This window comes from Ovis aries, chromosome 14, assembly GCF_016772045.2.
Source record: "Ovis aries strain OAR_USU_Benz2616 breed Rambouillet chromosome 14, ARS-UI_Ramb_v3.0, whole genome shotgun sequence".
Lineage (NCBI taxonomy): Eukaryota > Metazoa > Chordata > Mammalia > Artiodactyla > Bovidae > Ovis > Ovis aries.
The window spans coordinates 57336542-57349576 of record NC_056067.1 but is presented as its reverse complement, the minus strand read 5'-3'; the positions used below and the strand labels follow the sequence as shown (position 1 = coordinate 57349576).

General features: G+C 41.4%; 1 protein-coding gene across 3 annotated transcripts; it reads right to left on the bottom strand.

Moving 5' to 3' along the window:
• Nucleotides 1-2285: 2285 nt before the first annotated feature.
• On the bottom strand, nucleotides 2286-9952 carry LOC114117769 (zinc finger protein 678-like). 3 transcript variants are annotated; one of them, XM_060398790.1, is made up of 3 exons: nucleotides 9832-9952; nucleotides 8723-8818; nucleotides 2286-6022 (listed from the first exon to the last, which is right to left on the bottom strand). In XM_060398790.1, exons 1-3 carry the CDS (start codon nucleotides 9863-9865, stop codon nucleotides 3612-3614), a joined length of 2541 nt encoding a protein of 846 aa, XP_060254773.1. In that variant the 5' UTR covers nucleotides 9866-9952; the 3' UTR covers nucleotides 2286-3611. The 3 variants fall into 3 exon arrangements, with proteins under 3 accessions (XP_060254773.1, XP_027833295.1, XP_060254774.1); XM_027977494.1 differs by having other exon boundaries at nucleotides 3612-4898; nucleotides 8736-8818; nucleotides 9832-9865; XM_060398791.1 differs by lacking the exons at nucleotides 8723-8818; nucleotides 9832-9952 and having other exon boundaries at nucleotides 3612-3890; nucleotides 3975-4927.
• Nucleotides 9953-13035: the final 3083 nt, after the last annotated feature.

The window sequence follows — 13035 nt, the reverse complement described above, 5'->3', positions numbered from 1 at the left end:
AACCTCCATGCCCAAAATGCAAGAACCTTACTAAACACAGGTGAGTGTTCATTTTCCAAAGCAAAGGGAACTAAGAAGGGGCAGTTTGCTACATTAATTTAGGCAGCTTATACACATCCCTCACTAAATCTTTCAAAAATCCTTATGAAAGTCAAAAAGCAGGAACATCACAGTTCACAATATCACAATATCGCAGAAGCACTTGAACCAGGGAATGTGAGGTGTAGTGGGATAAATGTTAGCAGTGATCTGAATCCTGAAAAATATCAGTTTTATACAAAATTCACTTCTTATATAACTTCCATGTTCTGTATCCTAAGACTACACTTAAGAGTGAGTCCTTCCTACCAATATAGAGAAAGGTCTCTCATATGTTTCTCCTTCTATTTCCCAAACTTCCTGTGGAATTCTGGAGCACTGAGGTAATTCTGTTCATGAGGACAATTTCTTAATCCTGTTCTAAATATCTCAAGTTGCAAATATATGTAAATTCATTCCTAGTTTCCCCTACTTCTCTAAGGTCCCAAGACTGAACTACATGCCAATGAGAATCTCAGAACCTATGCCTCCCCATGTTGATCTCTCATAAGGGGAATCTTTTCACCAGTTGAACGTCACTCATTCAGGTTGAGAATTCATCATGCTCTACAGAAAGCCAGGATACAGACAAGGGAGACAAGGTTCTGGGACACAAGGGAGAAGTGATCTAAAGAGCCGGTCCTCACTATGATAAGAAAAGGAAAAAATAAGAAGTTGATAACAATCTCCCCAGGCAGAAAAATTAGAAGCAGAGAACGAAAGGTTTGCAGGTTCCCTACGTTCAAGCATTTTAGGGGGAAAAGCAGACGCAGCCCCAAACCCAGGACAGAACTGTCATTTCCTCCTCTTCTTCCTCCTGCTCTGTCTTCTCTGAGGATGTGATGTAGCAAATACATCTCTGCATATTGAAAGAATACCTTCAAAGGCAACTGCACATCTCTTTAACCTGCAACTAATTCACCTTCAGACAGAAGGACCTTGAAAAGCTGAGAAGACCCACCTCTCCTGTCCTGTCTCAGGAGAGATTCAGGAACAATTACTTCCTACCTGGAGACCAGACTTTCAACTTATTTCTTGATTGTTCTCTCCTCAGAGAGAGCTCGTAATCCTCTGCTCACACAGATGATGTGAGCTGACTGATTTCCCTGGTCCAAATCCAGCTAGACCATCCCTGCAGCCTCACCTCAGACTGAAGCTAGGCCTCAGCTCTCACAGATGGACCAGGAGCCACGTCCTAAACCCGGGCCTCTCCTTAGAGTCCCCTGGAGCACTTCCTACACACCGCACTGATCCTCCCACAGGACCAAGACAGAACTCTGTGGGGAGGTTATCGCTTAACACTGGTCAGGTGATCTTGATAGGAAACCAGGTTGAAACCACTTACAAGGTTCTTTCTGAACCATTTCAGTGAATATGAACCCCTCGAGGTCAGGTCCCCACTCTAAGAAGTTATAAATCTGCAGGTCTGAAGAGGGGTCATGAATGTTTCTTCAGCAAGTTCCCTGTTTATTTTGATGCTTCTCCCCCAAGACCCACACTCAGGAGCCCTGAGCTTCAGCCCTCACACTCAGCACACCTAAGACCTCTCAGGAGAGGAGGTTCTAGGGCAGGAATTTCTTAGGTCAAGCTTAGGAACCAAGCAGAGAAAGCTGCAGTACTCGGGGTTCAGGCCTTTCTAAGAGACCTTGGTTGAAATGCTGTGGACTCGCCAGGCTGAGTATGGATCAGTCCATTCAGTCCAAGAGGAGCAGGAATCTAGAGCTCTGAGGGTGTCACTGAAGGAGGGCCTGTGCAGTAGACCCTGGGGTTCAGCAAGACTACTGGTCTCAAGGTGGGTGGTCATCTACTGCAGGTGTTCACAGGACTGGCTGGTGTGAGTTCAAGGACCTGCAGGCTGCCTGCTCCCCAGACAGACGCTGAGGCAGCAACAGCATGCAGTAGTTCAGGTAAACTCTCAACAGTACTCTCTATGATCCTTCCTAGAACCATCACAATGTCCCAGCAGTTACAGAGAAGTTGGGGGTGGGGGGAGTACAATGGAGAAATGATGGGAAATATCCAATTATTCAATTATTTGAGGCTTTAAGGCAGGATGGAAACTAATTGTTACAGATATCATCCCTCTGTGCTAACAAAGAGTTTATTGTTAGGTATTTTCCCTTCAACCTTAAATCGGTAGGTTGACAATTCATTACACACCAACTTCATCACAAGAAACAGTCCAGTTTTATTAACATGTTATATCACACAGTCAGAATAAAACCTTTTCCAACCCACTATTTAACAGAATAAAATACAGATTACAAGCATAAACTATGATATTCATTCCTCTGATACAATGATCTGAGCACTGTGATTCCTATGGTTACAAAATGGAGGTGAATTGTTTATGAAATAAAACATACACTAATTACATGACTTTTCTGTGACTGATTTCCATACACTTCTAGGGGATCAGAGATGTCTTTATTTGAAACATGTCAACTAATATTCATGACTTCTGTTGATATTATAAAGATACATCAAGATTTCAGTGAACTGTCATTGTATTTTACTTAAAAAGCATTGACATAACTATTGAAAATGTACATCTTACTATAATATGTGGAATTACTCCCTGAACACTTACCTCATGGTGACCTATAGGGATGTTTGACATGAATGACTAACACCTCCATTTAGATATACATGTTACATTCCTGGGTCCTTAATCTTCTAATGCAGAATAAATACAAATGATTTCTCCCTAGGATTGAAGGCCTTGTCTCACCTTTGAGATATTAACCACCAAAAACATAACTTAGCCTACACACTAGAAATGAAGAATAGCAGCATGGAGTAATTTGAGAGTTGAATCACTTTGATTTTGGTTTTCAAACAACCACAAATCATGTCAATATAAACAAAGATATATTGCTACTATTTGTACATTTCTAAATACCAACTTTCATCTTGTGATCCATACTAACATATCAATTTTCGATTTGTTTTAACTATGGATTACTATCTACAATACTTCTCCTGAAGAGGAACTTCAAAAAACAGAATTGATGAAATGGTTTCTATCTGCGGGCTTCCCTGATAGCTCAGTTGGTAAAAATTCACCTCCCACTCCACTATTCTGGCCTGGAAAATTCCATGGACACAGTCCATGGAGTTGCAAAGAGTTGGAAGCAACTGAGCGACTTTCACTTTTTCTAGTGTGCAATTTCTGATATTTATTTAGATTTAAGTTTTATTAAATACTTTTCTATATTTTCTTTATGTCATTCCTTATCTTCCTTAAATAAATGGTCTTGTATTTTCTGAAGTGTATGTTTAGGACAAACTTCTTCCATCACTTATTACTAGGGTTTCTCTCCAGTACGTGCTCTCTGTCTAATAAGGTGAGAGCTCAGATTAAAGCCTTTGCCACTTCTCCAGTAGGAATTCTCTGATGTTGAGTAAGACGTGAGTGCTTGATGAAGGTTTTTCCACATTCTTTACATTTCTAAGGTTTCTCTACAGTATGAATTCTCTGATGGTGAGTAAGACATGAGTGCTTTGAAGACTTTTCCACATTCTTTACATTTCTAAGGTTTCTCTCCAGTATGAATTCTCTGATGGTAAGTTAGACCTGAGTGCCTGCTAAAGTCTTTGCCACAATCCTTACATTTATAAGGCCTCTCCCCAGTATGAATTCTCTGGTGTTGAGTAAGATGTGAGTACTGACTGAAGGCTTTTCCGCATTCTATACATTTATAAGGCTTCTCTCCAGTGTGAATTCGGTGGTGTTGCGTAAGAGTTGAGTACTGACTGAAGGCTTTTCCACATTCTTTACATTTATAAGGCTTCTCTCCAGTATGAATTCTCTGGTGTTGAGTAAAAGATGAGTGGTAACTGAAGGCTTTTCCACACTCTTTACATTTATAAGATTTCTTTCCAGTATGGATTACTTGATGTTTATTAAGACCTGAGTGGTATCTAAACGCTTTGCCACAGTCCTCACATTTATAAGGCCTCTCTCCAGTATGAATTCTCTGATGGCTAGTAAGATGTGAGTGCATCCTAAAGTCTTTGCCACAAAACTTACATTTATAAGGCCTCTCCCCAGTATGAATACTCTGGTGTTCAATAAGAGTTGAGTAGTGACGGAAGGCTTTTCTGCATTCTTTACATTTATAAGGCTTCTCTCCAGTATGAATTCGCTGGTGTTCAGTAAGAGTTGAGTTCTGACTAAAGGATTTCCCACATTCTTTGCATTTATAAGGCTTCTCTCCAGTATGAACTCGCTGGTGTTGAGTAAGGTTTGAGTACTGACTAAAGGCTTTTCCGCATTCTATACATTTATAAGGCTTCTCTCCAGTATGAATTCGCTGGTGTTCAGTAAGAGTTGAGTTCTGACGAAAGGATTTCCCACATTCTTTGCATTTATAAGGCTTCTCTCCAGTATGAATTCGCTGGTGTTGAGTAAGAGATGAGTGGTAACTGAACGCTTTTCCGCATTCTTTACATTTATAAGATTTCTCTCCAGTATGGATTACTTGATGTTTAGTAAGACATGACTGCTGTCTAAACGCTTTGCCACAATCCTCACATTTATAAGGCCTCTCTCCAGTATGAATTCGCTGGTGTTGAATAAGAGTTGAGCAGTAACTGAAGCCTTTTCCACATTCTTTACATTTATAAGGTTTCTCTCCTGTATGAATTCTCTGGTGATCAGTAAGACATGACTTCCAATTAAAGGCTTTGCCACACTCTGTACATTTATAAGGCCTCTCCCCAGTGTGAATGCGCTTATGTTGACTAAGGTTTGAGTAACACATAAATGCTTTATCACATTCTTTACATTCATAAGGTTTCTTGCCAGTGTGGATTTGCTGATCTTGACTAAGCTCTGAATTCTGATTAGAGGTGTTACCACACTCTGTATATTTGGAAGATTTCCATCCTGAATGAATTTTCCTGTGACTACTTAGACTGGATGAGTTAGTAAAGGCTTTCTCACATTTCGTACACTTGTAACTTTTCTGCGGATTCTGAATACTCTGCTGTTGAGTGAGATTTGAAGACTGATTAGAGACATCACCATATTCACAATTGTAAGTCTTCTCTCCAGTATGTGTACTCTCATTTAGTGCAGAAGTTGATGTTTGGTAAAAGATATTCCTCCATGTACTATTTTTAGAGTCTTTGTCTGAAGATTGAGGTCCCTGATATTTCATAGGGTGAGAGTCTTGTTCAGTTGTACACCCAGTTTCATTGCATGAATGGCTTCTCACTCCATCATAAATATTCTTGTAATTATTAGGGGTAGAGCTCTTACTTAAGGCCTGTCTCGTGTTATTACACGTGAGAAGTTGTTCCGTATTAACCGTATCATGATGTGTATTCAACAATGGTGGTGGGATTAACTCTCTTCCATTAATATCAACATTACACATTTTGGAATGGAGAGAAATTGTCTGTTGGTGGAAGAATAATGACCCCTTGTTCACAGATCCCTCAAACTGGTTATATTGTGAGTTTTCCCCATCGTTTTTCAATTTCTGGTTTTCAGACGTGCTTGAATGTATGTGTAATCGAAGTCTGTGTTCAGAGTGGTTTGCATGAGTATTTGCAGTAGAGACTGGATGACTTTCCAGATTTTCCACATTTCCCTTCAGAGAATGTGTATGTTTCAAAAACTGCTTTAAGCCTTTGGTTGAACAGATACACTTTTCTGCAGCTGTTGATAACTGAAGTGGGTGTTTTCCACAGTTTGACTCATATTGCTCATTTCTTATGGCAGTAATGTCCCCATTGTGTGAAACTGTCTTGGTTTCCTTCTGTCCATATAAACATCTTCTCGGTCTTTCACATACCCCCATATATTCCCGGACTTTCATTAAGTGTTCGTTTCCAAGGTAAGCTCTTTCATATATTCCTAGGTTTGCTTTTTGGATTAAGTTTTCTAATCTTGGATTCTTTGACATCAAACCACGGGTGTTGTGAGAGGACACAGCTGAAAGATATCAAATGAAAGTTTTCTTATCTACTATTCCTATCTATTGGGGCTGATGTGAGCTCATCTGGGACAGAAGGGGAGCCTCATTCTCTGTGGGAAGAGAACACGGCAACAGCCTGTGGCAGCAGGACAGAGTGAGACCTGTACACAGCGTACTGATGCCAGCCCTGCCCACCCAGCCTGCAAGGGTATCTGTTGCTGCAGACAAAGGCTGGGTGCTGAAATGTGGGGTCTGGAGAGCATAGCCAGGCAGAGGACTGCTGTGGGCTGTGAGGAGACATCCTGAGGGGCCAGGGGTGAGGGAGGAGCTCTATAAGTAGAATGCTTATGAGGAAGCCTGACCACCAGAGAGCAGAGCACCTTTGTTGACTGATGCCCAAAGGGAAGACCCACCATTGCAGCCCCTCTCCCCCTGTGCTGGCCCCTCCTCTCCCAGCACTACGAAGGGCCACCACCCAGGTGGGCTCTATTGAGCTCCAGCCACAGCCTCCCCCCACGCACCTCCTCCACAATCAGCAGACTCCTGTGCTCTGGGGCAGCTTCTGCAGCAGACACCTGTGGGTGGCCCACACACATAGAAGGAGCTGAAAGCTCAGCTGATCCCCAGGGTTAAGGAAGGAAAACTGAAGTCTCTCCTCACGGTTACACAAACCATGCTTTTATACCTGCAACTGGCTTTGTCAACTCAGCCCCTACAGAGCATCTGAATGGATAACCAGGGCTCCCACAGACATGGGAGGTGTAGCTTTAGCAGCTGTAGACTTTGTGGGGATGTATACTAGGGGGAAGGGCCAGGCTAGAGTCTGAGCTGCCCCCAGAGCACCACAGCATGTCCAGCTCCATGAATGCAATTCTGGGACCTGAGTTCACTGGATCTCTGCTGGTGTTCCAGTGAAAACAACATCTGAGGAGGCACATCTCTCTGCCTTCATAAACAGTTTATGTAAATCCCTAAAAGTAAAAGCTGCTGGCACCAGAGCAAAGTGCCAGCATGCCCATGGTTGAAGGGGGGCCAATGCAGTGCCAACATGCGGTCACATGAGACTCACACAGTGCATGAGCACACCCCAAGGTGAACAATCCCAGAGGAGCAATGCTTAGTGGCTTCTCTCCCAGTAGGTGTTCTCCAATCCTACCTGCCTTGACTACAGATCAGAATCAGAGGGAAGAAACACATCTGGGGCTCTTCTCCAAAAACCAAGAAGCAGACCCCACCCCGAGAGACCAGTGAAAACCACAGAGCCAAGGGGAAGCTCCCCTCAATATTTTGGGGAGGCACGGGTCACAATAACAGCAATCAAAGCCCAGATCAAGGGGATAAGGGTACAAGCCTGTGGACCAACCTCACCCCCTAGGGGGAAGACAACAGAGCAAGAGGAGCTAGGATCCTGCAGCCTGCAGAACAGACCACAAACACAGAAAATTTGACAAAATGGGACGACAAAGAAGTATGGTGTAGAGGAAGGAGCAAGACAAAAAGCTACAAGAACCACTAAATGAAGAAGAGACAGGCAGTCTAATGATTACTCTTCCACTTCAGTCATCTTAAATGCTGATGCCACTAGATGCCTCTAATTCTTTTATCCACTTTTTATTTTAGCACGTTCTATATGATGTTTCAATATAAAAATCATAAATGATACTGACATAGGTCTAATCAGAAAGCGAGGACACGTAGGACAAAGTCTGTGGAAGTGGATAACAAGATTCATTAAATAAAGAAGCAGTTCTTGAGAAATTCAGAAATGAGACTTTCAAAGTACGGTGTGAACACTATCAATGCTCTGTGGAGATGGAATTGGGAAGGAAATCTTAAAAAGCGTAGATATCTATATGTAAAATGAATTCTTTTTGCAGTACAACATTGTAAATTAGTTATACTCCAATAAGAATGTTTTAAAAAGATTCTATTATCTAAACATTATAATAGTTTGAAACCATTAAAAATATGGTAGAAAACGTTTTAAGCTCTTATGCCAATTTATTTGAAAATTTTTTGAGTTAATTGAATATATTTAAGTCTTTTCAGTTCAGTTCAGTTCAGTTAAGCCTTTTAGCATTGAGGAATTGGGGCAGATACACTTAACATTTCATATGAGTTCATATGAAGAAAACAGAAACTTTGAAGTAATCCTGAGATTGGCATTCTTTCTCTTTAGGGAGGTTTTGGTTTATACAGTGAAGAAATTACTTGAATTTAACATTTATAAGATCATATTTGTAGCTTCCAGTGTTTTAGAAATTATATCAGAAACAAACAAACAAACAAACTCTGTCCCCAGTATTCCTAGAACTTTGGCAGTATGTCCTCAATTCCGCTCACACACTGTCATCTAGAGGTAGAAGCTTTAATAGGAGCGTCTTAGAGTTTTTCAGAAATGTTCAGTTTTCCGAGGGGCCCCCTGCCCCGCACGAAATGGAATAGTAATCGATTCATGCAGGTTGTCACAGGCCAAGAGAAGGGTTTCAGTTCTCACTGTGATTGAGAAAAGTAATCACTGGAGATGAATTCAGGAATGATTTAAAGGGACAGAATGGGGCAGGTGATATCCGCCTATGACAGCAACAGAAAAAACTCAGACTTCTCTAAAACCATTTCCACTGAAGCAGATCTTCCCAAACCACATGACAAAGATAAATTCCTCACTAATTCTTGGACCTGTCGTGGAGTGGTCGGCTCCATCCATTGACCCCTACCTGTGTATACGGCTGGTGTCTCCAGTCTCCTTACATCCCAGGGATTCTTCATTTGCTCCAGAAAGGTGACCAGGTTTGGCTTAGAGACCACAAGACCTGATATCAGGAAAAGGAATATTCGTTTTACAAGAGATTCATCAGTTTCCAATCTAATATGTATTCAAGTGAGAAGAAAAGGCACATGTGCTAAGTCGTGCCAGTCACGTCTGACTCTTTGCCACCCTACAGACTGTAGCCTGCCAGGTTCCTCTGTCCATGGGAGTGTCCAGGCAAAAGTACTGAGTGGGTTGCCATGTCCTCCTCCAGGAGTTCTTCCCAACCCAGGGATCAAACCTATTTCTTTTATGTCTCCTGAATTGGCAGGCAGGTTCTTTACCACCAGTGCCACCTGGGAAGCCCAGAGAAGGCATGGTAGAATGTTAATAGAGTCTAGAACTAAAGTATTTGGGGACATAATTTCCTAAGCTGTATTAACATTCCCTGGTAGCTCAGCTGGTAAAGAAGCCACCTGCACTGTGGGAGACCTGTGTTTGATGCCTGGGTTAGGAAGATCCTCTGGAAAGGGAACGGCTACCCACTCCAGTATTCTGCCCTGGAGAATTCCATGGACTATTCCATAGGCTCGCAAAGAGTCAGACATGACTGTTACCTTGCTCTTTACATTATTACATTATTAACATTCTAGAGAAGGCATGGTTGAATGTTAATATAGCCTACAAAATTATACCCCAAATACTTTATCGAAGCACTTTTCTAACTAACAAATACAGAAAGAAAAGATCTTGAGATTCTAGTCAAGTACTACTAAGGCCAAAGTCAGTAAGTGGGAGAAATCTGATTTATAAAGGAGAGTGGCACCCTTTTATTCCACAGAACCTACAGAATTAGCACTAACCTAGAAGAAGGAGGCAGATTCCATCAAGGAAAAGTGAGAATCATAATGAATCATCATGAAGTCTTCTTTCTCAACTCATAAATATCCATTTTCCCATAGAAAGCAGGGATCTGAAACTATTAGAAGGAGCAGAAGATTCTAGGAGACATTCTAGAAATGCAGGAACCAAAACCCAGTGGGTAGAGAAGGGATTCTGGAAGGCAGTTATCCTCACCCAAGGAGGCCAGGTTCCTGTAGTTCTCTAACATCACGTCCCTGTACAATTCTCGCTGACTGAAGTCCAGGCATTCCCACTCCTCTTCAGTGAAGTCTATGGCCACATCCTGGAATGTCAGCCGTCCCTGAAATGCAAAGTACAGGTGCCATGTGGCCATGGGAAGACTTCCTAGTGTGACCCAAGAGGAAACCAGCAAGAGAAATGGTTTTGATTTAGGAGAATGTCTGGTGTTACACAAGAATATAATTTTTACACAGTAATATTTTCTACCACATTTTTAACCCCAAGAAAAGAGGATGAGATACGATCCATGAACCACTACAGAAATTATTCTGATTTGAAAGAGTAATCATATGATCAGATCAACATTGGCATAGTTATTTCTGAGTGTTGTACTCAGTTGACAGACGATGAACTGTCTATCAAAAGAAACAGGAAATATTTTTACAAAGCACTTCCTGACCCAAATGTTCTGGAGTGGGCTCAGTGTGCCACATTTTTCACAAGCTTATTTGAATGAGTAACGTGGAAAATTCTGCTCCATGAGTGACAATGTGTGAACAGCAACGAGGTAGAATAGTAAGGAAAGAATTCACATTTAACTTTGAAGTTTAAGTCCTTTACAGATTTTACAGGTCTGATAGGATAGTAATCTCGGCAGCAAGAATCAGTTTAACAATCTGGTATAGACTACTTTCTGACAGTTTTCAGAGACTTGAATGTATAACAGGAATAATTTAAAATCAATAATGTTGCTGTATCATCTTTTGGCAAATATTTTAACGAACATTCTTTAAATGACAACTTAAGGGACGGGGGAGCCTGGTGGGTTGCCGTCTATGGGGTCGCACAGAGTCGGACACGACTGGAGCGACTTAGCAGCAGCAGCAACTTTTACTTCAGTTTGTGACTCTAGACTTTAATCAAACACAGACAAGTGCACAGAGCTAACTCTCATGAAAGTTTATAGAAATTTCTGTATTTGTAAATAATGCTAAAAAGAAGAAAAGTGTTAGTCACTCAGTCCTGTCCTACTCTTACCAACCCCAGGGACTGTAGCTTGCCACGCTTCTCTGCCCATGGGATCTCAAGGCACGAATACTGGAGTGGGTAGCTATTCCCTGCTTCACGGAATCTTCAAAAAAGAAAAACAAAAAATCAATCAAATGATGTTAACATGTTCATGCATACAGACATACACTAAAATGGGACTGTGTACTTATTAAGAGACAAATTCTCATGTCAATAAAATTAGGATAATTTTTAACTGACTGAAAATGTACATAAATATTTGAGGATGATATTGTTAGGTAGGTAGAATAGGGAAAAGGAGTCCAAAATGGCGGTGGCTAAAAGTCAAGGAAGGTCAAAGAGGGTCCAAGGACCAGGAGTGGGATGCCACTGCCTTCTCCTGAAAAAACAGCACTCTGGGCTAAACCCAATTTGCATAGGGCAGGCCCAGGTCGAGGGAAAAACATATAAAAGCAGGAGCCAAAGTGCTTTCTCTCTCTCTTTCTCTCCCGAGTTCTTGCCCTCTTCCTCTCTTTCTCCCTCCCTCCTGCACTCCTCCAATCTCTTCTCTACAAGTCCTTAGGTTAGCATGCCCTCACGCTTCAAGGATGGATTCTCGTGCTATCTTCTAAATAAAATAGAGCTGTAACACTGATTTGCCTAAGCTAAAACACGGTTTGTCCAAGATCCAAGAGCTGTGATAGGCCAAGGGCTTTAATGTCTGTCACTCCAAATCTTTGTTGTGACGAGACAAAGTACCGAGGTACATACACTCATGTGACAATTTTAATTTTTTAAAATACACTAGGCTGCAGACATACACAGTGATTAAAAAAATAGACAGCTTTGGTTCTGAATTTTTTAATTACCTCAAAAAACTACCATTTGCATGGAACTATATTTTAAAAATTAGCACAGCTGAACATAGATAAGCAGTAATATGATTCTGGTAAACATTTTGGAAAATATCGAAATGTGATGAGACTCTATCTATCTGTGATGTGAGAGTGGAGTGTACTGGAAATGATCAGACCTGGGCTTGAGTGATGAAAATCCCCACTCCCAAATCCCAGCATCTCTAGTAAACACACAGGAGTGTTGTCAACTACAAATCGGCACTTTCCGAAAGCATTGCCAGCGACTGAACAAGACCTTTTAGAACTAACACACAAAAAAGATGTCCTCTTCATTATAGGGGACTGGAATGCAAAAGTAGGAAGTCAAGAAACACCTGCAGTAACAGGCAAATTTGGCCTTGCAATGCGGAATGAAGCAGGGCAAAGACTAATAGAGTTTTGCCAAGAAAATGCACTGGTCATAGCAAACACCCTCTTCCAGCAACACAAGAGAAGACTCTACACATGGACATCACCAGAAGGTCAACACCAAAATCAGATTGATTATATTCTTTGCAGCCAAAGATGGAGAAGCTCTATACAGTCAATAAAAATGAGACCAGGAGCTGACTGTGGCTCAGATCATGAACTCCTTATTACCAAATTCAGACTGAAACTGAAGAAAGCAGGGAAAATGACTAGACCATTCAGGTATGACCTAAATCAAATCCCTTATGATTTTACAGTGGAAGTGAGAAATAGACTTAAGGGCCTAGTTCTGATAGAGTGCCTCATGATCTATGGAATGAGGTTCATGATATTGTACAAGAGACAAGGATCAAGACCATCCCCATGGAAAAGGAATGCAAAAAATCGAAATGGCTGTCTCAGGAGCCTTACAAATAGCTGTGAAAGAAGGGAAGAGAAAAGCAAAGGAGAAAAGGAAAGATATAAGCATCTGAATGCAGAGTTCCAAAGAATAGCAAGAAGAGATTAAGAAAGCCTCCTTCAGAGATCATTGCAAAGAAATAGAGGAAAACAACAGAATGGGAAAGACGAGAGATCTCTTCAAGAAAATCAGAGATACCAAGGGAACATTTCATGCAAACATGGGCTTGATAAAGGACAGAAATGGTATGGACCTACAGAAGCAGAAAATATTAAGAAGAGGTGGCAAGAATCCACAGAAGAACTGTACAAAAAAGATCTTCACGACCTGGATAATCAAGATTGTGTGATCACTCATCTAGAGCCAGACATCCTGGAATGTGAAGTCAAGTGGGCCTTAGAAAGCATCACTATGAACAAAACTAGTGGAGGTGATGGAATTCCAGTTGAGCTGTTCCAAATGAAA

What these genes read in the sequence shown, in the direction of transcription:
- LOC114117769 (XM_060398790.1), bottom strand. Translation starts at nt 9,865, where the DNA reads ATGTTAGAGAACTACAGGAACCTGGCCTCCTTGG. An exon ending in CAGGAACCTGGCCTCCTTGG is followed by an intron (nt 8,819 to 9,831) that starts GTGAGGATAACT and finishes TCCTGATATCAG; the next exon opens with GTCTTGTGGTCTCTAAGCCA. An exon ending in GACACCAGCCGTATACACAG is followed by an intron (nt 6,023 to 8,722) that starts GTAGGGGTCAAT and finishes GATATCTTTCAG; the next exon opens with CTGTGTCCTCTCACAACACC.